The 27,740-nt window shown below is 44.0% G+C and overlaps 2 protein-coding genes across 9 annotated transcripts in view; both read right to left on the bottom strand.

Annotated features, from left to right (window-relative positions):
* Positions 1-27,740, bottom strand: part of LOC147032987 (phosphatidylinositol 4-phosphate 3-kinase C2 domain-containing subunit alpha-like) — a 168,508-nt gene that overhangs the window by 88,050 nt on the left and 52,718 nt on the right. For 7 of the 8 annotated variants that reach the window (XR_015055420.1, XR_015055421.1, XM_085871067.1 and 4 more), the window contains 8 exons: positions 27,544-27,641; positions 24,905-25,062; positions 16,224-16,344; positions 12,509-12,620; positions 6,363-6,442; positions 3,349-3,412; positions 3,089-3,235; positions 2,388-2,463 (listed from right to left, as the gene is read on the bottom strand). Coding sequence is in view for 6 of the 8 variants with exons in the window: in XM_085871067.1 (XP_085727193.1) it covers positions 2,388-2,463; positions 3,089-3,235; positions 3,349-3,412; positions 6,363-6,442; positions 12,509-12,620; positions 16,224-16,344; positions 24,905-25,062; positions 27,544-27,641 (856 nt within the window). In the remaining 2 variants the exon portion in view is untranslated. The remainder of the gene's footprint in view (positions 1-2,387; positions 2,464-3,088; positions 3,236-3,348; positions 3,413-6,362; positions 6,443-12,508; positions 12,621-16,223; positions 16,345-24,904; positions 25,063-27,543; positions 27,642-27,740) is intronic. The other variant, XM_085871064.1, reaches the window with a different exon arrangement.
* The window catches only part of LOC147032988 (uncharacterized), a gene marked incomplete at its 5' end in the record, with an annotated part of 10,736 nt that continues 10,660 nt past the window's right edge, over positions 27,665-27,740 (bottom strand). Inside the window, one exon of the mRNA XM_085871901.1 lies at positions 27,665-27,740. This exon is cut by the window's right edge and continues 926 nt beyond it.

Here is a 27,740-nt window from a genome sequence, read left to right as displayed (position 1 = left end):
GGATTAACATGACAAAGCATACTGAATATAAAGCCAGAAATACCCCATGGGGTCAGGGATGAAGGGAGGGGTCAGGGAGGTCTAGGAGCTGTGGGGAAGGGAGTGAGGAACATATATGTGAGATAGAACCCAGAAGGATGCCAAAGCATAGGATGGAACAGACAGGGAGGGAGACAGATGGGTTGGGAACATCCTGTATGAGAATAGTTTCAGCCAGAAAAATTCAGCAGATGCAGAGGCAACTTGGACAGAGACATCAAAGAAGTTTCTTTGAAACACTGACATTAGAAAAGACCCACAGAGTGATGGACAGAGGTAGAATAGAGACCGGGAGGATTGGAACCTTTGGTATGGAGAGGAGGAGAGGGAAAGATTGATAGTGGGCGGGTGAGTGGGAAGTGTGTGTGAGCAGGAGGAAGGAACAGTCAACAGATGAGAAGAAGTAGAGCTGCAGGGAGGGGAAAAGCAGGTATGGAAATGGTTTCATCCGGAGCAAGCATTTATAAGAACTTGTTCTGCACTTTTGCAGCTCAAATCCCAGCACGTAATCACAAATATTGCAGCTGGAGTGGAAAAGTGGACTTTTAAATGAAGGTTAAAAACAGGTTAAATGCTGCACAAGATTTTCGTTTTGGTGATGCCAAGAGGGAAGGGCAGAAATGGGAATTAATGCAAAGGCAATGAGAGTTGGATTGGGGGACAGAGGAAAAGGGTACAGGAGGAAAAATTGGAATGGAAAAAGTAAATGTAGCTAGTGGAAGAATACATTCAGAATTAGGAATTGCATCTTAAATACACAGAAAAGAACAAAAAGCACATTTTACATGGAGAAGCATGAGAATGAAAGAGGGAACGAATAACTAAAGAACAATGATAAGGGAAGGAAATTACGTTGTTTTTAATCTTTGCTTGTCTTTTTAAATGCAATTGTTAATTCGACTTTAGTTAACTCTGCCACTGAAGGTGGATGGAGGTTATGTTTTCACCCCTGCCAGTCTGTCTGTGTCTGTCTGTCTGTCTGTGAACAAAATATCTGAAAAGGTTATGGACGGATTCGGACAAAACTTGGTGGACGAGTTGGGTCGGCGACAAGAAAAAGCCAATTTGATTTTAGTTCAAGTCCAGATCAAGATTCCGTCTATCAGTGGGATACAAAACGTACACTGTTCAGCCTGGCGGAGGTATGAGCTCTATCGAGCACCGTTCGAGTTTATAATTAATTTATTAGATGAGCAGAGCATGATATTCGAGATAGTGAGGAAGCATCCAGATGATGCAGAGCACGAACGAGTTACGCAACAGAGTATATGCAAAAAGCTCAGGTACACAGGATACAACGATTAATACAAAGAACACGTATGGGACATTTGAGGATGGTAATCAAAACAACAATTACCAGAATAAAAAAAGAAGTTACAACAGGGGGACTCAAAAGGACCCTGATAATAGACTTAGCTTTGGTAGAATCAAATCATTCAAGAATAAGAAATGGAAAGAGAAAATCCAGATCCTCTCAACTGTAGGGGAAGTTAGTTTACTTCCAATAATAAGCAAAATCATGGAATATATCATCACAGCTGAAGTTTGGATTCTGCCCCAACTGCAATGCACAACTTTGGATATGCTGTGCCACTTCTATCTCCACAATCACTGAAGGCCCTTAACCTCAAAGCAAGAGGTGAGGGCTATGTATCTGGACATGTGGCACAGTTTGACCCTACTCTGCTTGTGAAGAATTTTGCCTGTGAAATGCAAGAACACTATATTTTCCAGCATACTGACTTCCCTCACTCACAGTCAGCATGTAGCTCTCAAAAGATTCTTCGAATCACCTCTACCGGTCAAGACTGGAGTTCCCCAAGGAAGTGTCTTTGGCCCAGTCTTGCTCATGATCGCACATGCCTCCCCTCACCGCTGCTCAAAACGTATTTCTCTTTGTACACAATTCTACATTCTAATGACAGGACGGCCGCAACAGCTTCCCTCTCCGCTGCTCTGGAAAAGCTAAACTACCGGCCCCACACTTAATGAGTCTTCAAATGCAAGCAAATCTCACATTATCATTGGAAGGATTGTCAAACTAACCCTTTCCGTAATCAACCACTGGAAGAAATATGTTCTCATTCGGCTGCAGAGGCATAAGTGAGCGTGATTAAAAGGAAATACCCACCTCCAACCTCCTTCGCTTGGCCCAACAACACAATAATACTAAGTTCTGTGCCTTTCAGCCACTTTGACAAGCAAACCATCATAATACATGAAGAATTGCCAAACATCCGTCAATAACACAGATGCTGACATTGTGCATATCGAAAGGATCGCATATAAAATTTGTTTTCCTGAACCCCTTTTCATAATCAACAGAGAGTTTAGTCTCCACAACTCACCTCCGTCTTTGCTTCCAAGCCTGCTGGATGACAACGTCTTCTCAGATGCAACGTCTGGCATCCGAGAAGCAGCCTGCTGTAACATAAAGAGCATCAACTTAAAGTTCAAAAGTCAATGATATCATGTGTGCACAGACAACCCTTCACTTTTGCTTTATTGTGTCGGTGTGGTGCAATGCAAATGGAGGGCAGAATTCCTTTCTCTGCCATCCTTTCGCAACTCCCTCATCCACAACTCTCGATTTTCATCCTGATCTACCCCTTTCATAAACTTAGCTCCCACCTTCACACACATGCAGTGGATACAGAAACCCTTATATGTAAAAGCAAATGCTTACCTGTATCACCTCAAAAAAATAGCAACAAAAAGGACGATCTTATGAACACTACATAAAACAAACATCCACTTTCTTGCTATGCCCTCTTTTTATGATCAAGAAGTAATGTGAACTCTGCTTCAACGAAGTGAAAATTTGTGCAGTCAGAATTTTATCAAAAACAAAATAAAATCTAAATGACATCGATCTATAGTTCACCAAAATAAAGATAGGTGTCTTGCATTGTGGAACTTCTTCTTCCAATGAGTAATAATTTGGCATTCCTCATGAGAAACCCCAATGTATAGTAATAGTGAAAATAGACGTATTTCTCTTGCTCCCTCCTCAACATAACATCAATGAGAACTGAAGGAAATGTGTAACCTCTGGTGTTGTGTTGGACAAGGGCCTGGCAGCATGTTTGAGCCCAAGTACTGCATCTGTGATGGTTTGTGTCTCAATGGAAGCCAGAGAACTGCAGACAGATTTTGTAGCCTGGATGACATGATCCACATTTTTGAACTGTTCTCTCTGTGAATAAAACAATGAGTTGTAAGTCGTAGAGGGTAGGGCACAAAAGAAGAAGCGACGCAATCATGCATTGGAAGGCTGGTATACTAAGCTTGCCAATATACTGTACTCACCACATTCTTCAAAAAACAGTCGACTTCACTGTGATACGTATCCAGAAGCAGTGAGAGTGTCTGGCTGTAGGAAAACATCGAAAAGAAAAGAAAAACAATACAACTGAATAAGTACTGTTATGGCTGTGGAAATTCGCATTACACCATGAAGGGCCCGTAGGTGAGATATCTCGAAGTACATGTGTAGTTAGCCCCAAACCCGTTGTATAGAGGGAATTTATGTGATTCATCCAGACTGCGACGCTTTGAGATAGCCGTTTTTCTGTTCTATCTTTATTTTGAACCAACCACGTCTCAACCGCCATCACACAACAACCACCTTAACCACCATGCCAGCCATCGTCACCAAAGGCAACCACGCTCCAACCCTCAGACAACAACAACAACGCCAACAGCCACGACATTTACCTTCACAACTCAATCCCGCAAACATCGCATCACCGCCATTCCAAACGGCACCATAACCATCAAACCACCACCGAAAACCCTCCACCACCTTCACCTCTCTCCTTCTACGGCCATTCCCGCACCACCTGTGAACACTGAGCGTCGGGCTGTCTCAGGTCCGTTCGGCGATTGGTGCCGAACGCAGCGAGCTGCGAGCGCAAATAGCGGCCTTTCCGAGGGAGAATTCAGATCAAGAACGCTACACGCTCACTTTTCCTCCGTCGAATTAGCAAGCGCGGGGCGGCTTGGCCCCGCCTCCAGGCGCATCTGTGTGAAATCGATATATGCAAATTCTAGGATCAGGGGAGATTCACGCCCCATTTCCTCCGACCAATGGGCGAGCGTGGCTCCGCCCCCGAGGTCATCCTGATCCGGATATTTGCATATTAGCTGCTCCTGACGGCCTATAAGAAGGCGAGCGCAAGGCGAATGAAGTCAGTTGAGTCGGGTGGCGAAGTCATCGGTGTGTCATCGAGTTGGGTTCTGGAGTCGGCTGAGAAGAGTTGCGGGAAGAAGCAAAGGAGCTCGGGTCCGAGGCGAGAAGGACGGCGGTCGGCGACGAGGTCGCGGTGTGGGATCGCTCGTCGCAGGGCCCAAGCCAGCCAGCCATTCTCCTCCCCCAGGGCATCAACAATTCCCCTTTCCCCCGCGCTAAGATAGTGCAAAAAGGGGGCCCCATTCCCACCCCACTCCAAATGTCGTGCCAACGAAACCCGCCAAGGAGCACGGAGTCGGGGCACAGCCACGCGGCCACATCTGCGGCTCGCCCGACAACGCGTCACGAGGACGCGGGTAGGACCCACCCGGTCTCACAGACCTGGCCGCTCCTCCAGGTCACGCGCACAATTGGCCTACAGGCCTGTCTGCCCCCTTGTCTATGAGGGTGGCTTCTTTCCTTTGCTTTTAAGTAAATGTGTGTTGGCGCCGTCTGTAAAGTAGAACTGTATAAGTGTTGCCATGTGTGCGCATAGTCGGTAGTAACTCTGCGTCGTTGTTGCTTTTGTTTTGGTTGCTATATGTGCATTTTGACTGTTTGGCTGTATATATGTGCTTTCCGTCTGCCGGGAAATAAATGTGCTTTGTGTGAACTTTTTTCCCGTTTCGCTTCGTCTTTTCTTCATTGACCCTCCATCCTGCTTCACGTAAAGGGTTCGTAGTTGGTGCAAAACGCCCGGTAAATAATCTGAACCGTCGAGGTCGACGATAACACCGCTCGGTTATCCCGATAGTACGGAACGGGCCGCTCAAGCGGCTCGTGTCTGGAGTCGACCTGTGGCGAGGTACGATCGCCCGGTTTACCATCCGCGTGGGTACTTAGGTAGGTCGAGTTTGGCGAGCAACCCTATCCTACGCGGGTGGCCGATTTGCACGATTGTGGTGAGGTCGAAAGATAGTTCCCGGAGGGTCACGACTGAATTGTCCATCCGGTGGGCGACGCGGTCGTGATTCGAGTGGCGTGGCCATCCGCATGCCGGCGGGCGCGAATTCGCAACTATACTTTCTAAGCACAGATAAGAAACAATAAAGCAAAGTATTTAACAATACAGAGTTTCACCAGGATATATAGATTACAGTGGATATGAGAATGAATCCTCGACATTCTACAAAGATCTAAAATAGTATTGCGCAAAACACACGCGCGCGCGCTGGAAGTAGGTAAACAGTCAAAGGGGTGTGTGTGTGTGTGTGTGTGTGTGTGTGTGTGTGTGTGTGTGTGTGTGTGTGTGTGTGTGTGTGTGTGTGTGTGTGTGTGTGTGTGTGTGTGTGTGTGTGTGTGTGTGTGTGTGTGTGTGTGTGTGTGTGTGTGTGTGTGTGGTTCTGATGCTATGGATACACATCAATGTGTTTTTCTTTTAAAAGCAAGTAAACCCCATGACTATGTTCACAATTCTGACTAAAGTTTTAAGGAAACATTAATGGGTTCGCCTATTGCTTGATAAATGAATGAAGCATTGATTGCTGGAGAATAGCTTAATCTTTGCTGAGAGTATGGTTTTCTTTCCTACCCTGCAGTCTAAGGTTCAGGTAAGAGTCAGTCGATATTGTTCTGGGCCGGGGGGAGGTGGCGAGGAACGACCGCTAGACTGAGCAGTTGGACCGTCTCCCACCGAACATCTGGAATTTAAATTTCGTCACCCCGGATAACTCCGGAGTCGACGGGTCACTTAAAGGACCGTGGTCGCCAATATTTTGACGGCATGAGGTAGGGTCCACTTGTCTATTCCAATTTACCTAAGTACTCACACCGTCTAGCAACCGGAGAAGCCACACCCTCGGCCGACTCTGTCCGAACCGAGTCGCATGTTCCGACTCGGGTCTGGCATAACCGAGCGGGAGTTACCAGAGCCGCGCCGATACTTATTTCAGACAGCCTTGTTGTTTTTGCGTTACTTAAATTTGGCTTCCACAGTCATGTTTGTTTATGGAGTGGGTATGCAATTGTGCTGGTCCTCTTGAAATCTCGAAACCTTTGTTGCTTAATATTTTTTGTGAGTATTGCAAACCGAGCAGTATGCTTAAGTACAGGTAACAACTTTGTTCCAAAATATTCTGACAAGAAGACGTACTTGGTTACGGTGTACTTGATGGGCTGGTCAAGTTGATTCATGTGCGCCTTCAGATCAACAGGAGCGTTAACGTCATCAGCCTGCAGAAAACAGAATTTAAATAAACCAACAACTAAACATGGCCCCAAATCTAAAAGGTAATCCACTGTACATGTATTTGATTCACAGTCATGTTCAAATCTTGCAAGTTTCATTTTTCAGCATCATCGGGACAATGAAAAGCGTATTTATTTTGTAGCCCACTATTAAACAGATCACAAGAAGCAGTTTCCTGGCAACTTCTCTTTGCTTTGGCTTATGTGTTTACCTGTCTGTAACTTCAGATTGACTACATCAATCTTTTACCAAAACAAACTTTGAAAAATAAAAGAAAATCTTATTTTTCAGGGATGATTGAGTTTCAAGATTTCTGCTCTTTGTCCAGTTGCCAGGTTGAGTACCTTGTTGTTGCGAGAAGTGTATTGTTTTTTGATGGTTTCGTACTCGCATGGGTCTATAGAAAAAAAATTAGCTTGGTTGCCGGAGTGGCAACCTTGAGGAACTCCGATAACACTGAACAACAAAATTTTTTTACTGGAGATGTGTAAAGTGATTTAGACTAATTTGGGTACGCTGATTTCAAAAATCATAACCGTTTTGCTGTATCACGTCAGGATTTTCAGTAACAGAAATATTCCCATTGCCTGGAAGTCAGGATTTCAAAGAAATTTACAAAAATTCGTTTATTCATTTATTTCATCATGAATGCTTCAAAATTATAGAAATTACAGAAAAACTCCACTAGAATGTAATTAAAAATGCTTTAGGCATTTGGCTTTGCGTTTGTGCTGCTCTGTGTCAGTTTCACGATGCAGGAACCAGCAGAAATCGCCCATCATGTTCGGGTTGTGCCGCCCTTGGTAACGCATCTCCATGAGTGAAATCTCTTGGTGGAATCGCTCGCCGTGCTCGTCCGAGACTGCTCCCAAGTTGTCAGGGAAGAAGTTCAGGTGCTGGTGTAGGAAATGGATTTTCAGGGACATCCTGGAGCCAAGTTTCCTGAAGGACTCCAGCAGCTGCTGCACTATTTCTTCATAGTTGTCCGCGCGCTCGTTCCCCAAGAAGTTGTCCGTCACAGCTTTGAAGCTCCTCCACGCTGCCAGCTCTTTGGGGTTTAGAGTTGTCGGAAAAGTTTCGTCCTTCATAATCTGTCGGATTTGCGGTCCAACAAAGACACCAGCCTTGATCTTGGCCTCCGACAAGGTGTTGCCAAACTTTTCCTTGAGGTATAAAAACCCACGCCCATTCAGATCCATTGCCCGTACAAAACTTTTCATCAAGCCGAGCTTTATGTGGAGTGGTGGAAGGAAAACCTTGGCTGGGTCGACAAGGGCGACATGCTTCACGTTGTGTCGACCAGGTACATGCTCTTTTCGCTCTTCCCAATCTTTCTTCGTCCAGTGATTCTTGTCGTCTCTGCTATCCCAGAGACAAAGGAAGCACATGTATTTCATGCAGCCTGACTGCAGCCCTAACAACAGCTCCACCACTTTCAAGTCTCCGCAGATGTGCCAGTTGAAGTCATTGTACTTGATGGAATCAAGCAGCTGCCGCATAGTCTCATAGGTCTCTGTCATGCCGAACGCGTGAGCCAGTGGGACTGATGGTTTCTCGTTGCCATTGTGGGAGCAAAAACAGCCTTCAAGCTGTTCTTCCCGAGTCGATGAAGAGGCGCCAGTCTGCAGGATCGTGATCACACCCAAGTTCTTTCAACAGACCGTTGATGTCACTGTAGAATGTCATCGTGTCTTCCATCTCAAAGAACTCAGCCATGTCTCTGTGACGTGCTCTGAACAAGGATATCTTGGTGTTAGGTTCAAGTAGATTCCACTGCTGCAGCCTTGATCCAAGCAGCTCTGCCTTCGCCTTTGACAGCGAGAGATCTCTTAAAAGATCATTTAAGTCTCCCTGGTTCAGAAGGTGTGATTCTTGAGTGTCGGGTTCAAAAGGTTCATCATCACCATCCTCTTCACCACTGCTTACAGCTATGTTCTGATCAGCTGGAGGTGTTGGAACGGGGTTCTCGTCATCATGAGGCACAGGTTTACGAGCAGAGACGCAGTCAGCATACTTGATGTGACCTTTATTCTTCTTGTTGAAGCCGGCGATGCTTGTGCAGCAGAAATAACAATCATCATGATGATTCTGCGGCTCACGCCATATCATGGGCACCGCAAATGGCATGCTCGCGCGCTTGCCCACCAACCACTGAGTCAAGGTTGTGTGACAGCTTGTGCAGCAGATGTGTAGTGCCCAGCTCTGTTCTTGGTCCCCCACCTTACACCCGAAGTAGTGAAAGTAGGCGGCCTTCATTTTCACTGCTGTAGATATACTTCGCTGTTGATCTTTTTTGGTATACCGACCACAGACATAACAGAAGTTGTCAGGATGATTGGTACAGGAACGCCTACTCATCTTTATCTGAAAGAAAGAAATATAACACAAGTTAACAACAATTGTACGAAATAGACATGTTAAAGACATATGTAAATTTCATTGAAATCCTGACTTCTAGGCAATGGGAATATTTCTGTTCCTGAAAATCCTGACGTGATACAGCAAAACGGTTATGATTTTTGAAATCAGCGTACCCAAATTAGTCTTAATCACTTTACACATCTCCAGTAAAAAAAAATTTTTGAAATTTGTTGTTCAGTGTAATTTGCATAAATTCAAGATGGTCACCGCGGACGGAGGTGGTAAATAACTTTTCAACCAATCAACCTACAATCACGTGTGATACAATTTTTCCGTATAATTTTGAGGTGAGGAATCGATTTCTGAGGTCAGTTGTGTGGTTCGGGGTCAAATTCAGGATCAAAGGTCAAGTTCAATGTCATTTTTGGACTATTGAGGGGTTTAAAACTTTTTGACCCCTGCATCAACTGGAGATCACTCCGACTCGATAGTTGATGAACGATCCCATTGATTCTAATCTCACCTCTTCTTCTTTTCAGAGAAACGTATGATGGCTGACTCAAGGTGTCTTCTCCCGGTGTGTCACGGAGGTGGAGAAGAAATGAAATTCACTGAGATCGGGATCAAGAAGCTCATCTTGTGCGCCAAATCCCGTGGTGATGGGGACCTGCAGGCTAAGCTACAGAACATTATTGATGTTGGTGGAGATGCGGCAAGCATAGCCTGCCACAAAGGTTGCAACTGTACTTATACATCAAAAGACTAAATTGAGAGAGTGAGAAAGTCACAGGAAAGAAAGGCTGAAGATGAGGGTGTAAGGACAACTACAAGATCTCATACTAAGGTAGCTGACAAAGGTGTGTTTAGAGTACAAACATGATTGTATGTTCTGTAGCGAGGAATGTTTACCCATTGATGAAAGACACCCAGAAAGATGGAACCGCGTTCGTGAGTGTAGGACCGAAGAACGTTTTGACACAGAACATAACCCACTCCCAACTATGAAAGATATGCTCCTTGATGTTGCTGAGCAGCGTAATGATGATGTCGCTAGAAGGGTCAAGTTGCACCTTGCCTTTGTTTCTGATCTACCTTCTGCTGAGTGCAAGTACCACGTCCGCTGCTATAACAGTTTCACGAAAGTCCCCACATATTCTGATTTGCCAACTGGTAGTGCAGATGAAAATGCTCTGAAGGAAGTCATCGAGTACATGAACCGAGACAGGTCCAGAATATGGAATAGTGTTGAACTTCATTCCCTGTACTTGGATCTAGGTGGCAAGCTCGCTCGATGTGACATGCTTAGCAAGTTGACTGACTGCATGAGTAAGGATGTTATCGTTGTTCGGGTAGATGGCTGTGCTACCATTGTTGGTTTCCGTGAGTTCGTTGCTAAAAGTCTCAAGATAGTTAAGGTAGACAATACGGATGAGAGGAGCATTGCTTCCGTGGTGAGGCAGATCAAGCATGAGGCACGGTCAGTCAAGTACAACAGTGCCAATTACGACCTATCATAGTTTACACAGGCCAACACAATCAAGGCGACCAGCCCAAGTTTGTTGAAGTTTGTTTCGGACCTAGTCTCCGGTGGTAAAGTGACCAAGAAATCTCTGAGCCTGAGCCAGTCAATTCAGAGTCACGTTACAGGTACCAGAAATCAGACAACATGGGGACTGGCCATCAAACTGTTGCACCGGCATGGCAGTTCCGAACTTCTCAAACTCCTTCATGAGCATGGCTTCACGACCTCATAAGATGAGGCCCTGAGATTCCGAAAATCGGCCGCTCATCCACAACGTGACAATGCACAGGTTCTCCACCAGTTCATGGGGTTGTGTAGAACCGTCGGCATCATCTTCGCATGGTTTGACAACTTTGATCTCCAGGTATTCACACCCAATAGTCGACGCACTACCCATGTCCTCTCACATGAATTCCAGCAACCTCATCCTGCAGGTATGCTGGAGCATGGCCACGCTAAGCCAGGGATGCAGACCATACTCGAAAAATCTGCTGACCAGCAGGCTCCACCTGAACTTGACATCACGAAGTATGGGTGGGAAATAAAATATGGCACTCCAGTACCAGCAACCTCCGATCAGCCCCCAGGACCCCAAGATCTCATGGATGTAGTGCGGTGCGGCTGTAAGGCGGTGGTGAAGGCGTGTGGCACTGAACGTTGCAGCTGTCACCATGGAAAGATAGCATGCACTGTGTACTGCGCATGTGTTTGTAGTGATGCCTGCTTCAATCCATTCAAGACAGGAGACGAAGACCAAGATGAAGTGGAAGAGGAAGGAGAAGCAGATGTGGAAGATGACGAGGAAACTGAACATCTTGATCTTGCATTCGGCTCTGATGATGAATGGGAGTGATCGCCGTTAATGAATAAACGCTTGACAACCATCGCTCTGAAAATTTTATTATTATTATATTATTTCATTTTTGGCAAAAAATGACCTTGAACTTGACCTTTGACCCTGAATTTGACCCCAAATCACAAAATTGACCTCAGAAATCGATTCCTCAGGTCAAAATTATACGGAAAAGAGGTATCACACGTGATTGTAAATTAATTGGTTGAAAACTTATATTCTACCCCTCCTCCCCCCCCCCCCCGTCCGTGGTGGCCATCTTGGATTTATGCAAATTAGCGGAGTTCCCCAAGGTTGTCGCTCCGGCAACCAAGCCAAATTTTATCTATAGACCCATGTGAGTACGAAACCATCAAAAAACAATACACTTCTCATTACAACAAGGTTGAGTACAGAACATATACGGATGGAAAACGGACTATCTATCAAAATACAATGAACAAATGTCCAAAATACGAATGTTACAATAACAACAGTTGTATATTGAAAATGCAAGCAAACACTGTACTGGAAAGGTGGTGGTTCACATCGATGACAGAGCACAAGGAACACCCAGGTCAGTGGCAAGTTTCTTTTTTAACCCCTCTCCTATGATCTAGTTTTCCATGGTTTCTCAGCCCCCCCCCCCCCGCCCCAGCTCCTCCAGGATGCATGCGTTCTTCCAGTAACCCCTCCCAGTTAAATTCCCCAAATCCAGGCTTTATGGCCACCTTCATCCTTTTGTTCCTCGTCTCCTGTTTGTCGAACCACCGACTGGAGATGGTTCAATCTTGTTATTTATTCCAGGGCTTCAAAGCAAGCGGTGCAGCACCATCTCACGTCACGTCACACTCCAGCCCTACTCGATACACTTTACACCCCCATTAACCCCACACAGACCAACAATCACACTTGCGAGTTATGAGGTTTCCTCCCCTCGCTTCTCTTCTATTTTATTTTCCTGTTCACTTGTTCCCTTGCTTTTGTCCACAAATGTGGCCCCACTGTCAACACATGTCTTTTTACTCCTCTCTCATTTCAATCTTCTATTGAGATTTTTAATTATTTTTAAAAAATATGACAAAAGACTAAATATTATGATTATTTTTATGCCATAATTTAACCAGGTAATTTCAGCAAAAATCCCTAACAGCCACCACAGCCAAAGAACGTTTTTTTTTTTAACGGAGTTAATGGGACCGAAGATCTCTGCATATTTACCTTCGCAGTTAATTTTTATCCAACATTCTTATCTTGAGTAAGTCATGTGCACAATACAATAGTAATGTTAAGAGTGAAGGTTCAGCAAGTTGTGCACGTGGAAAGGGAACGTACTGTGCATGCGAGGTTGCTCCGTATAGCACTGCAGTGCAGGAGCTGGAGATGGATGTCCAAATCAAACTTACGGCACAGCTGAATGTACTCGTGGCTTCCCAGACATTTGTTGCTGTCACGATACAAATGTAATTAAAAAGAAAAAGGGAAGGAGGAACACCTGGATTGATTAGCATTATCTCTCGATTTACAATGAAACACATGTTTAAAGCGAACTTTTCCTGCAAATGACCAAGTGGGAGGTTTTACATCATTTAACCCTCATCATACCACTTGGGGTATTTTCAGACCCCAGGCATACATTTTGATGTGTTATTTGTTTATTATTCACATGATGTATTTCATATTTTATTAATTTGTTTCGGTCTACCTACATGTGCAAGTAATAAATATAAATGAAGTTTTAAGATCACACCTTGGTGCACAGAATTACAAGCAAATCCTTTCTTGGGTCCAAAAACACCCCAGCTGTTTTGGTTCATTTTTTTGGAGAAATGATTTCTGCACATGTTATTTGTATCGAGCAAGTCCTCTCAACAATCCACTCAATCAGTGATGCCAGCAGGAAGGTCTTTGCTCGCTTTACCACTCCACTCCCCCCCCTCCCTAATGTCAGTTATTGCAGTGTTCTGTATCTCAGCATTGCTTGAACAAGTACTCAACAGGATTGCTCTGCAAACGTTACCTGACCATTGTTTTGCACGGATCACTGCATTGCATAAAATTAGCATCCCCATTGGGGTGTCTTTGCTGGCTTCACCACCACCTTTGTTTTCCACCTGGTACTTTCTTTTTTTGTAATGTCTGCTTTCCAGCATCTTCGTTGGGAGGACAAACAAATAGGAGCCGACAGCTCAGGACTGCATTGCTCTGGTCCTGTTCTGTGGAAAGGTGAGTTTATCCTTTTTTGCTCTCATGATTTTACCCACTTCACACTTGTTTTTGCACCTGAAACTAAGTAATAATACTCTATTTGTAGTGAATTATGGCTGAGAGGAGAAGAACAGAAAGGTTCACTGCAGAGGAACCACTCCAAGTTGTTTTGCAACATCTGGACTGCTCCGACGAAAGTGATCGTTTGGAAATTTCTGCCTCCGATGATGATCATGTGTCAGAGCCCTCTGAACACAGCGACATTTAGGTTGCTGAAGCGAGTCCTCCCCCAGTCACTCAGACTTTTTTGTCACAAGACAATGTAACATCCAACATCGACGAGAATGAGCAATGTGGAAGACGTCATAGTCATGGTCATTTTCGTAACCATGGTCATTTTCGTAACCATGGTCAACGTTGAGGGAAGAGTAGAGGACATGGCTGCAGGAGAGGACGATTGCCCCTACGAACTGTCTGCTGCAGCAGATCGAGAAATACACTACATGGCCAAAAGTATGTGGACACCTGATCGTCCAACATCGCATCTCAAAAATCATTGGCATTAATATGGAGTTAGTCCCCCTTTTGCTGCTATAACAGACTCCACTCTTCTGGGAAGGCTTTCCACTAGATGTTGGAACATTGCTGCTGGGATTTGCTTCCATCCAGCCACAAGAGTATTAGTGAGGTCGGGCACTGATTTTGGGCGATTCGGTTTGGCTCGCAGTTGGTGTTCCAGTTCATCACAAAGGTGTTTGACGGGGTTGAAGTCAGGGCTCTGTGCAGGCCAGTCAAGTTCTTCCACACCGATCTCAACAAACCTTTTCTGTATGGACCTTGCTTTGTGCATGGGGGCATTGCCATGCTGAAACAGCAAAGAGCCTTCCCCAAACTGTTGCCACAAAGTTAGAAGCACAGAATCATCTGGAATGTCATTGTGTGCTGTAGTGTTAAGATTTCCCTTCACTGGAACTAAGGGGCTGAGCCCAAAACATGCAAACAGCCCCAGACCATTATTTCTCCTCCACCAAACTTTACAGTCGGCACTATGTATCCGGGCAGGTAGCGTTCTCCTGGCATCCGCCAAACTCAGATTCGTCATCGGAAGGCCAGATGGTGAAGCCTGATTCATCTCTCCAGAGAACGTGTTTCCACTGCTCCAGAGTCCAATGGCTTTACACCACTCCAGCCGACGCTTGGCATTGCGCATGGCAATCTTAGGCTTTTATATGGCTGCTCGACCATGGAAACCCATTTCATGAAGCCTTCGATGAACAGTGCTTGTGCTGACGTTGCTTCCAGAGTCAGTTTGGAACTCGGTAGTGAGTGTTGCAACCGGCGACAGACAACTTTTCCGTGCTACGCGCTTCAGCGCTCGGACCCGGTCTGTGAGTTTGTGCGGCCTACCACTTTGCGGTTGAGCTGTTGTTGCCCCTAGACGTTTCCACTTCACAACAACAGCACTTACAGTTGATCGGGGCAGCTCTATCGGGGCAGAAATTTGATGAACTAACTTGTTCGAAGGGTGGCATCCTATGACGGTGGCTCGTTGAAAGTCACTGAGCTCTTCAGCTCGGCCCATTCTACTGCCAATGATTGTCAATGGAGATTGCATGGCTGTGTGCTTGATTTTATACACCTGTCAGCAATGGGTGCGGCTGAAATAGCCGAATCCACCAATTAGAAGGGGGTGTCCACATACTTTTGACCATGTAGTGTAATTGCCAGAAATGGGACTGTGTGGCAAAAAGATCCCCCAGCTGTTAGACTATGCCGGAAACATGATATAAATCGAAGGTTTCCAGGCATAACCAGAAAAACTCGATGTTCCTCTTTCGAAGAATGTTTTTCGTTATTTGTAACCCCTTCTGACCCCTGACATTGTTGTGTTAGAGACAAACAGGGAAGCCAATCGATGGAGTGGAAGAACACCAGCAGAGTAAGAAAAAAAAAACCAGATGCCACCTGTGTCCTTGTGGTGCAGACAAAAAGTCAAGTTAGAGTGCACAAGGTGTAACCAGTCTGTTTGTCCTGCCCACTGTGCTGGAAACAAGTTGTCTGTAAGAATTTATCGTTGGTTGGCATACAAAATATACTTTGTACTGTATCGACATGTATTTTTTGAAGTTCTTATTTTGACGATGAATAAACATCTTTTCAATTTGCATTGCTATGCTGTTTAATATACTTAATTTTTCCCCCCTCATGCTTGTTTGCTTTATCAATAAAACATGATCCAATCAATATTCATTTTGGGTTATCGATGCGAAACGTTCGCAGATCGAGTGAAATTGAGTGGTATCGAATTGGGGTTCAGCAAGTTGTGCATGTGGAAAGGGAACGTACTGTGCAGCGACGTTGCTCCGTGTAGCACTGTAGTGCAGGAGTTGGGGATGGATGTCCAAATCCAATCGGTTGTAAATATGTTGGTAGGATAAGGGTTAAAAGCAGCACCATAACACCACTGGTCATCCAAGAAATGACTCACATTTGTACTTCGAAGCTTATAACAGCAGGTGCTGAGCAGAAAGCAAAGCAGAATGACAAAACAAATATTCCCAGAAATATGAAAAAGGCTTTCACTGCTGATCCGACTGAAAGTGCAGTTACTCCACAATTTTTATTGTTGATGCATCTAAATCACACCGACCTTCGAATGTCCAAATGATTTACTGTTTAAAGAATAGACCGAGTGTTTATTCTTTCAAGACACTGGAAAATCGTCAATTTTACAGTCGATAAAGAACTTTACTTGCGTACAATGCACCAAAATAGCAAAAAAAAAACCCCCAGGAAAACAAAATCCAGTTTATTATGCGACACATTATTGGCTCATGCTTACTTTTGAAGTACCTCTTCACGTCCACAAACTCTGAGCTTGTAATCTGCGATCTCCAGTGCACTCAAATCATCGTGGGTGCAACACAGTGCTTGTAGGATGATGAGTTCAACCAATGAACTCACTGTAAAGAAACAGCATCGCAGGTAGGTCAGCATCACAGAATAGAATGTTAACTGTGCTCATACTGACGCTGTACTTGCAGACAGCCAACTTTTTCTCTTGCATAAGGCAGTCTGGGAGATACATCGACAAGTTATCAACAATCCAAAAAGAAATAAAATTTAAAAAGAATGGTTGCCAGAACTGACATCGTTATTAAATGAACAAAAATGAAATATATGAGATTTTACAAAACAATGTGAATGCTTTCAATCAAACTCAATTGTCTTCAACCATATATGAATGCTTTCTATGTCATTTTTGTTGACATATTTCAGGGTTCATGGCTTGGCTTTTAATCTTGTATGATAAACACAATGCAAAAGTATGAGGGGGAGGCAGGCAGGTAGGTGGGGTGATTCTTAACAAAATATAAGGTGAAGAGGGAAAACGAGAATATCCTATTATATTATTAACTAGCAAACACAACCCGTCACTTCGCTGATGGGGATATTGAGGGAGGGAGAACAAGGAAGACAGGGGGGAGGGGAGGGATAGAGGCGGGAGGGAAGGAGGGGAGAGAGAGAGGAGTGAGAGAATAGGGAGGGAGGGACGACAGGGGAACAAGGGAGGCGCAAGGAGAGAGGAGGGTGGGGGAGCAAGGAGCGGTGAGGAAAGAGGGAGCTCGGAAGAGGGGAATAGAGGAAAAGGGGGTAATAATGAGTAAGGAGGGAAAGAGTGAGAAAGGGGGAAAGAGTAAGGAAAGGGGGGGGAGTGAGGAAAGTGACGCCTCAACAAACATGGCTATACACTCTGGGAGGGAAGGGGGTGAGAGCGATATTGATGGGGAAGATAGGAGGGGGGTAGGGGGGATGGGAAGCGGGAGGGAATTTGAGAGGAGGTAAGCATGAGGAGAGGGCTTGTCGTCTTGCTTTTGGTAGCCGGGAGATGTCCATTGGGGGGGGGGGTGGAGCGGAAACGGTGTAAGCATGAGGGGGAATGGAAGACGGTGTAAGGGGAAGAGAAGGTGGGGTGAGGGGAAGGAAAGGCAGTACGAGGTGAAGGGAAGGTGGCGACAAGGGAAGGGAAGGCAGCATGAAGGGAGGGGAAGGGAAGGCAGTGCGAGGGGATGGGAAGGTAACATAAGGAAGGGAATAGAACGTAGCGTGAGGGGGAGGGGAAGGCAAAATAAGGGGAGGGGAAGAGAAGGCAGTTTGAGGGGAGGGGAAGGGAAGGCAGCATAAGAAAGGGAGTAAAATGTTGCGTGAGGGGAGGGGAAGGGAAGGCAGCATGAGGAGGAGGGGAAGAGAAGGCAGTGCGAGGGGAGGTGAAGGCAACATGAGGGGAGGGGAAGGGAAAGAAGCATAAGGAAGTGAATGGAAGATGGCGTGAGAGGAAGGGAAAAAAAGAGGAATGAAAGAATGAATGTGAGCAGTGATTCTTGAAACCTTGTTTAAGTCGATTGATATACAGTATTCAATGACAGTGCAAATATTGTGGAGCACTGACCAAGTGACTTAAGCACTTAAGGAAGCACCCCAAGGAAATGGTTGATAAGGAACGGCTAGCTTGTTAAGCGATTAGCTATCGCCAATCCGTCATTTTAAATACCTCCCGGAGATGCCCGGAATGTCAAACTATATCCGAATTGGACAAATGAATGAATTTAAACAAGGAATAATTGGACAACGAATTTAGCAGTCGGGACTGCTACAAAGTTCAATTCTAGAGCTTAAATTTTGTAATTTGGCTTAGTTTAAGAGATTCTCGAGATTATGGCATGTGCGGAAATGAAATAAAGCCATGAATGCTGCCGTCTCCAGGCGTTTATAAACATTACAATATATCCAGCGATTCGTAGCTATGATGAACAGGCATTCGATAATATGAACGAGGAAAGTGAAAAAAAAACAACTTTATCATTAAGAAATCATTGCGGCCTGTTCCAAGTCAAGGCAAGGTTGGGCGGACCAAAAGACATGGCGGCTTCAGACCCCAGCGAGGTAACCCAGGATATGCCAAATAAAGGATATAATTAAACAAGGGCGTTACCTTTCTTCAAAAGAAGTGCTTTCATTTACCCAAACACCCAATTTTCACTCATGCACTTCATTTGAGTTCCCTTCATATGTATTCAAAGTTTCAGGTTGCTAGGTTTCATGGTTTTGGAGTTATGGACACACACACACACACACACACACACACACACACACACACACACACACACACACACACACACACACACACACACACACACACACACACACACACTCTCTCTCTTTCTCTCTCTCGTCATCGTCAGCCGGCCGTGCACCGGCCTACACAGCCACGCCCACGCAGCAACGTGTCCTGTGATTGGTAACTAAATGGCGCATCGGCCACGCCTACGCAGCACGTGTCCTGTCATTGGTTGGTAAATAAATGGCCATAACTTGGGAATCACTTGTCCGATTAATATCAAATCTTGAAAAGGCACATCCTCAGGTCCCCAGCAATATAGCTGGCAAGTTTCAATTCGATTGGACCAGTGGTTGGCAGGAAACAGCGGTCACACACACACACACACACACACACACACACACACACACACACACACACACACACACACACACACACACACACACACACACATTGCTGGAATTATAGATAGATGAAATGAGGTCAATGAGATGACAAATGAAGGGGTTAAATGCAGACTGCAGAGCAATGAGTAAGGAAACCCGTCGTTGTGAATCGTTTTTACCACCAAATTGAGATGTACTTCGTTGGCAAGCATGTTGAGTGGAGCTGAATTCCTTAACACTTCCCAAGGCCACACCGTTTTGACAATTGGAAACAAAAAAAAGTTGTGCACTTTTTTTGATAAATTATTTTTGGAACAATTTTTCTTCAATAAATAAAGAAACCAATGTCACCCGCAGGGTGACCCGTATCTTGCTAAAAGGTGACCACGTGTGACTTCTTTAAGGTCACACTGAGGTGAACAGAGCTGCTATCCACCAGGAGCGACTCCTTGAGGAATATCTGCCTACGTGAGATTCCGATGAGAATCGTTTTACAGAGTAACCATGAAAAATATGCTTTTGCCTCATAACGTCACCAAATGACATCATAATGTCTCAAGCTTGACATATCTAGAAAGCACTCATCGAGGTGTTCAATTTGAGGTACTACACGATATGGTTCCTAAAACTTGAAAATTTGACCTTGGGGTCAAATATGTTTGACCTTCGGCGCTAACCATGAAAGTCAAGGCCAATCGCCACCAAAAATTAATCAGCTGAGCGCCAGACCATGAACTATATTCCCATGAAGTTAGAAGACGATCCGATCAAAATTACTCAAAAAATAAGGGTTTCGTCGACTCCCCTGATATGCAACAAAGTGACCTTGACCTTTGACCTTGACCTTCAAAATTTTGTGCACTGAAAGGGACCTCTATAGGCCTCTGATATGCGAAGTTACAAAAATTTCCAATGATAACTGTGCTCTGCAGAGTGATTTATATGTGATTCCAGACAAAAAAAAAAAAACATGAAGGTCAAGGCCAATCGCCACCAAAAATTAATCAGCTGAGCGCCAGAGCATGAACTATATTCTCAAGAAGTTTGAAGACGATCCGATCAAAATTACTCAAAAAATAAGGGTTTCGTCGACTCCCCTGATTTGCGACAAAGTGACCTTGACCTTCAAAATTTTGTGCACTGAAAGGGACCTCTATAGGCCTCTGATATGCGAAGTTACAAAAATTTCCAATGATAACTGTGCTCTGCAGAATTTTTTATACGTGATTACAGACAAACAAACAAAAAAATAAAAATAAAAAAAAACATACAAGCTGACTAACATATCTTGCAAAAACTTCGTTTTGGCAAGTTAATAATAATAAAAATCGTCTCCATGTACATTGTACACACCTTTATCTCGTTAGCACCTCTTCATAAACAACATCGCTGAGGAAACAGCGCTTCTTCTTTGTTTCCTCGAAAAGGGCAAGAATACGGAGGCTTTTAATGGCCAATTATTCAATTCGCGCCAACGTATTTTGCCTTTTCGCAAGGAAAAACACGAAGAGAAGAGAAGAGAAGAGAAAAAACCCGTAATGACGAACGCGGCTGAGTTTCTCTTCCCCATCGGCCACGGCTACGCAGCAACGTTTGCTGTCATTGGTTGATAAAAAATGGCCGCAGCAACGGTTGCTGTCATTGGTTGGGAAATAAATGGCCATAACTTGGGAAGCACTTGTCCAATTAATATCAAACCTTAAAAAGGCACATCCTCAGGTCCCCAGCAATATATCTGGCAAGTTTCAATTAGATTGGACCAGCGGTTGTCGAGAAACAGCGGTCACACACACACACACACACACACACACACACACACACACACACACACACACACACACACACACACACATTGCTGGAATTATAGATAGATGATGTCAAAAAAGAAGAAGAAAAGCCAGCATTAAAAAAGAGTGAAGAAAGGGGATAATCAAAATGAGAAGAGAACTTTGGGGATCTTCATAAACTAGTAGAGAAAGGAGGGAAAAAAAAATTCGTGTGATAAAAATATGCACGATGAACATGAAAAATATTGTTTGGTCATCCCATTAGAGCCCATGTCATGATGCAAGGATGGAAAACTTGGTGTTATAAGAATTGGAGTCAGTCTGCATTGCCAGAGAAATAAGAACAAAATTTCTCCACCAAATATTAACAAGGGGTTACATGGGAAGGGGCAGAAGGTGGGTCGTGGTGACGACAAAGGAGGGGAGGAGTGGTCGTGATGACGATGAAAGGGCAAGGAGGGGCTCGTGACAATGAGGGTGAGGGGTTCGTGACAATGAGGGAGGGTGAGGAGGGAGTCGTGGAGATGACGGATTGGCAAGGAGGGGGTCATGCCAATGACTGAGGAGCGAGGAAGAGGTCATGCCGACGATGGAGGGGTCATGCCGACGATGGAGGGGCCATGCCATTCCTCATGTCATTACAAACTCCAAATGTACCAATACCTACAGAAAGTAAAGAAAGATACAAAACTTCTGCTTTTCCTACGAGAGAATGTAAAAGTTTACATCTTGAGTGTAGCCAAGGTGCAAGGGCAGAGTGCTGATTGCTGGAATATAAAATGCTTGCAAGATGTCATAAACAACTTTAGACATCTTTTATTCATGCCTTCAAAAGCTTAACAGAGCAAAAAGGGAAATGGCATCAGGAGGTAATTTTCCCACTTCCAGGTTTCTTTGAGTGAAATGAAGAAATTATACAGAATATGAATGCCAGTCGATAAAACAAATATACAAATGTACTATCATAGGTCACAACAGAAAGGGTAAACAAAGAGTGCCTTACTATGCAGCATGCAAGAATGACAGCAAATTACAAAAGGGAAATTGGGTACGAGTCCCTCATGAGATTTTAGAAACATGAGCCAGCTATAATTATTTTACAATGGACTTTCAGCACATATAATGGATTGTTATTTATTTTTCCAAGCTGGACGATCCAAAGTGTTGACACCACCAAAATCAAATTGGAGTAGTTAAAAAATTAGGCAATCTGGGAAAAGACAATCATATCACTTGTCATGAAGGAACAAAGGAAAAATAGTATCTACAGATTTATAAAATGGTCAGACGTGGGATATATTGACGGAGATAAGGCCGACAAATGAATGGGGCTTAAGTACGAGGAAGAAGAGCATCATGGAAACTGACTAAGCAATTTATACAATAATGAAATGCATTTAATGAAACACCCAATCATTTGATATATATATATATATATGTATATATATATATATATATATATATATATATATATATTTACATATATATATATATATATATATATATATATATATATATATATATATATATATATATATATATATATATATATGATGTTGCAGTTCTACGAAACAGCATGCCTCGAAGGCAATGGCACCCAACATACAGTGATTCCCAGGCAGTTATTTCATTAGTCTTAGTGTAGTTAGACGTTCCCCTCATGTCGATTGGGTTAAAGGGAGGAAGTGTGTTGCGTGATTCTTATAGCTTGGTCTATTAACGATACCTCTATCTTCTATTCTGATTTCTATTCCAACCCTTTCCTTTCAGCCATGGTTCAAAGCCAGCAAGCAAGCACACAAGCCATGCAAAATGTGATGAGTAATAAGCACACTACGATGCCTCCCGTTGTTTCAAACCAACAAACTTCCTCCACTATAAACACAACACATTGTAAAGCACACGCATGGCACGCCACTATTTCATTCAAATCTGCGTGCCAATTTCCAACGGCATCCACCTTGCTCACCCCTTGTTCATCAAAAACTCACCACTTTGACTACCAACACCTCCCGCAAATGGGAAAAATATTCCTGCACCTCCTTGTATCTCTATATCGATACAATTCACCACTAAACAGAGATAGCGTGCTGCATAACTCAGGCTGCACTCAGACCGCGTAATGCGGGGACGAGCAACGGATGTTCATAGCACCAACAGCATCTCGCAGAGAATGTCCCGGGTGAGCAAGCAGGATTGATACGACCCCCGTCCAGTCGCCAGAACATGGCAAGAAGCGCGGTGAGGAGGGGTCGCGGGAAGAGCGATCCGGGAGTTTGGTATGGGCCTGGGTGTACATTTTGGCTCATGGGGGGGGGGGGAGGGTGTGTGGGTGGTTGGTGTGCGTTGCTATTCGGCATTCAGACTGCCCTTGGAGCACTTTCAGGGCCAGGTTGCCAGCTTATCAATATGTTGAGTCAGGGCCGTTTCACGCCGGATGTGCGAATGAGACCGCTTCTGGCCGCAGGAGCCTGGCAGGGCGCGGCTTGGGCCGCTGTGGCCCAATACAGAAGCAGGATACGGGTCACAGCACGTCGCTTCGGGTAATCACCCCACCCTTCGCCCGGGGCTCATAAAAGGAGGAGCATGGAGCCGCTCGATCTCTTCTTCGCCTCTCGTCTTCACCACCTTCTTCTGTGCTCGTCTCGGCTCTGTGTTAGCTGCTCCTCGTTGCCTCTGCCCTTCGCTGACTCTTCACTTGCGGTTGGTGTGCGAGTGAGATGTGCTTATTCCGGAGGACCAGTGAGGAGCGCATATTGCCACGAGCCCTGGCAAAGTGACGAAGCTGGAGATAACGTGCCAACTCTTCGCTCAAGCGAAGTATCCCACGGAGGTACACGCTACACGAGCAGACCTATGCACAACTAGGCTAGGGATCTGTCACCTCACGCATCTTCTCTCCTCTCTCTCTTTCCACCCCTCTATGTCATCCCTTTTGGACGCACAAAAGAGCATCATTACTGACTCGCAATCCCATTTTCCTCTGGAACGACACCGCACCCCCACCCCCCCCGCCCCCATATTGCACTCCACCACATCTCCCACTCCCAACCTTAGACACCAGTATTTCTTCCTCTACCTCCCCCTAAGCATACTGGGTTGTGTTGGTCGGCCAACCACGCCATGTGTTGTGAGGCCGTTTATCCTCATCTGCTCTCTTTCTTTCTGGCTATCTAATCTTCCGTGTGTGTGTGTGTGTGTGTGTGTGTGTGTGTGTGTGTGTGTGTGTGTGTGTGTGTGTGTGTGTGTGTGTGTGTGTGTGTGTGTGTGTGTGTGTGTGTGTGTGTGTGTGAGATGGCGCCTGTCATAGCATAAGTTAAGATTGTACAAGTGATTAAGAGGTAAGACTACTCTGTGTCTGCATTTGTAAAATTGCTTGCCCTTTTACCACACACCACAAATTCCTTGCTATCCCTGCTGTACATACCAATAAATCCAATTCACTGTGCCACATATCTTTTCTTGCTCAATCGTAATCAAATGCTTTGTGGAGAAATGTTTCCCAGCTTGTTTTCATCTTTTCCTTCATTGGTCCAGCATGGTCCGTATTCTAGCTTAGCCGGGATATTATCCCCCAACTATCTGTTTTTTAGAGCCGGTACGTCCTTGGGCAGTTAAGCTCGGCTGCAACTGATCTGGCAAGGTGATCTGGTTTGAAAAAGGTGCACCGAGAGCGTATCCCCCGGTAATTCGATCACGTGACCATTAGGTAAACGGTATTTATTAGACGGAGAACCCTAAGTCATGTGGTCGAGTTATTGGCGTTCCTGGCCGATTAGCGACCCACCGCATCACTAAGTTATTCGTGAGCGACGGCCTGCGATTCCGGAGAGTCTGGTGGGAACCCGAGGTAGCTTCCCTCCTCATGGTCTCCTCGCCCCTGACTCCCAGGTCCACAACAAATATATATATATATATATATATATATATATATATATATATATATATATATATATATATATATATATATATATATATATATATTGCTCAATGCTTGCACCTCACTAATATGTATAATCCTCTGACTCATACCTGAGCTGAAATTCACACACATGATGCCATAGCTCAAGTGCAAGTTATGTCGGAATTTTGTGGTCTATCTACTACTATTTCAATGGGTCATATTCGCATAAAAAGAAACTGAAATAATCCACAGTCATCACCTCGTTATCAAAATGATTACCATTTTTTGTGAGACCTTATTGTGTTCATGTTCCTCATGCCAACATACCATCACAAGTGAATGTCACAGGCTGCTGATGTTCTTCAATCCTGATTGTGACTTTGACATTGACATTCTCTGCTGAAAGGTCCTTCTCCAAGAGCACTGGGCTGAGGACAAAATTGGAGTCTGCATTCTGAGAGGTTTGGTGGTTTTGCTGCCGCAATCTGCAATGGCATATTAACAGCATAATACACAAGACTGGTCCAGGTCCAGGAAGCCATTTGCCACTGCATGCCAAGTAGCACATCAAATTTAACATTCACTCAGCAAATGCAGAAGCAGATAATAATTAACAATGATACCTAAAGTTTTGGAGTTAGACAATGACAGATTGAAGTAGTACCATTTCCAGACAAGAACTGTGTTAAAACAAAATTTGGACAGACCACACACGTATGTTTTCAACTACAAGTAAGGCTTTTATGAAAACAAACTTTTAAAAAACATTTTTGTCGACAGAGTTATTGAGGTTTTGTATATGGAGGTCACAACTCATGAAAGTTTTGAACAGAGAGCAGAAGATCAATGCACTGACAACTAAAACAGCACTCAGTAGAGCACATACCTGCACGAGGCTGAACAGTTTACATTTTGTATCCCACTGTTAGGCCGGATCTGGATCCGGACCTGCACCAAAATCTAATCGGCTTGTTCTTGTCACATATCCAACTCATCCACCAAGTTTTGCCATAATTTGTCCACAACTATTTGAAATATCATGCTGTATATCGTTTTTGGCCCGACCTCTCAATGGTGAAGAATCACTTTAAAATGTTTTTTAATTTCAGATCCGGATTACGATCTTCACTAAAATTGAATCAATTCTTCCTTGGCACATACCCAAAATTTGTTAAACGTTTGTTATGATCGAAGCCTTATTTGCAGTTGAAAACATACTTGTGTGATCTGTCCGAATTTTGTTTTAATTCAGTTCTTGGTTTACCAGGAATCGTCCGAATTTGTCCATAACTTTTTGAGATATTGTGCCACATAATGTTTTTCGCCTGATCTCTCAATGGTGAAGAATCACTTATAAAATCCTAGTATCCAGATCGAGATCTTCACCGAAATCTAATCAGTTCGTCCCCGTCACACACCGAACCTGTCCACAAAATTTCATCCGAATGTCCACAACTTTTTGAGATATCCTGTACAAAAACAGGCAGACAGACAGAAAGGGGTGAAAACATAACCTTCTTCATCTTCGGTGGCAGAGATAATCAGAATCACTACATTTTAACACAGGCAGAGGCCATTTAACTTGATGTGTGATTTTGAAGGTGATTGATTACACCCGAGCTAATTTACAATTGCTATTATAAGGGGCGTGGACATTTATCCAACCAAGATTTTCTAGTTTTGTATTTTTAATTGAGTTTTTGAAATTTGTAGAATTTGTTTTTCCACTTCGAAGTTGTGTGTTATGATGTGTAAATAAAAGGTGGAAAAAGTTTGATTTAATGAAATTTAATTCCAAGCTTGAAGGCAACAAAAGTTGAAAATTTTGAAAGGGGGTGGAAGACTTTCTATAGGCACTGGAGATACTACAGCGAGGGCAATGGCGTGCCATCACAAATCCCCACGCTTTGCACCTAAAGCAAGGTTGAAAGATGTCATAAAGTTCCACCGGGAATAACCCAATATCAAATTTTGAGTTAATTTTTTTTTCCATTTTGACCCCTGTGACTCTGTCCCCTGGGGCATCAACCAGGGGTCAAATAATAATAAAAAAATCGTTAAATATTTCATACGACTCCCAATGGTGATTTCATATACAAAGTTACATTAAAAATGTTCCCGCAATTGGATTTTTCGGTATTTGACCTTTCGACCACACTTCAGGGGGCAGGGCCAAATATAATACTGCTCTTGCAACTTCTTGCCATGTGGTGATCATAACTACCAAGTTTGGTGAATTTCTGCACAACCGTTTATGAGGAAATAGTGTGACGTACGGACAGACACACAGCCAATTACAATATCCCCCTGCTTTTTTTTGCAAAAAGCGTAGAGATAACTTGAGGGTTCATAGAACACCTTAACCCGCACAGTCTTGAGAAACAAGGACATGTGGTAATTTGAATGGTGGTGATGACACAAAATAGCATAATATTTTGAGGAGCAGAACTGACCAGAGCAACACAACAACACGTTACATTAGTTACAAGTGCTTGTTGTTTGTGTCCTTTATAACATGCTTCAAAAGAGTAAGCTTCCTATTTGGAATGATTTGCAATTTTGTTTCACTTCCAGACAGGCAAACAGACTAAAAAAAAAAAATTCATGCTCCTATTTTCCAATTATTGCTCAAAATATAACATTCAATTGAAATGAAGTTGTTCCTCAATCATAAACTGACATTTGTAGGCAGACAGACACACAGACACACAGAGACAAAGTGAACCAATTGTTTCAGCCCGCTTTTCGCTTTGCGTGCACGGGGTTATGATATTTCGCTAAACTTTAGTCCAGCCACTGTTCGAGATTGAAAAATCAGATTTGCCATAATCTCAAGCATATCAATCCCAAATAAACCACAGAAAACTGGGGAAGGTGGCAAACACAATGTAAGAATGTTGTGTGTTTGAAAAATCGGGAACAAGTAAAATAATAAAAGTACAAAAAACACAACCGCCATGTTTTACCTGCCAAGCACCTCGCAGAATGCAGAGACCTCTTCATCACTTCCTTCCAACATGGTGAAAGCACCTTGTCTTGCAGATGGATGGACATGGATTGGTAGCTGGACAAACAAGAATGACATTTTCGTGCATAACATGGAGGCAGTAATTTTTGTTTCATGAGCTATAAACAAACGTATGCAGGAGATTAGGGGAGGCAT

The sequence above is a fragment of the Eptatretus burgeri genome, chromosome 2 (assembly GCF_056783735.1).
Source record: "Eptatretus burgeri isolate ZD-2024b chromosome 2, Ebu_testis_v1, whole genome shotgun sequence".
NCBI lineage: Eukaryota > Metazoa > Chordata > Myxini > Myxiniformes > Myxinidae > Eptatretus > Eptatretus burgeri.
Note: the sequence above shows the minus strand (reverse complement) of the source record. Positions and strands in the feature narration are given on the sequence as shown.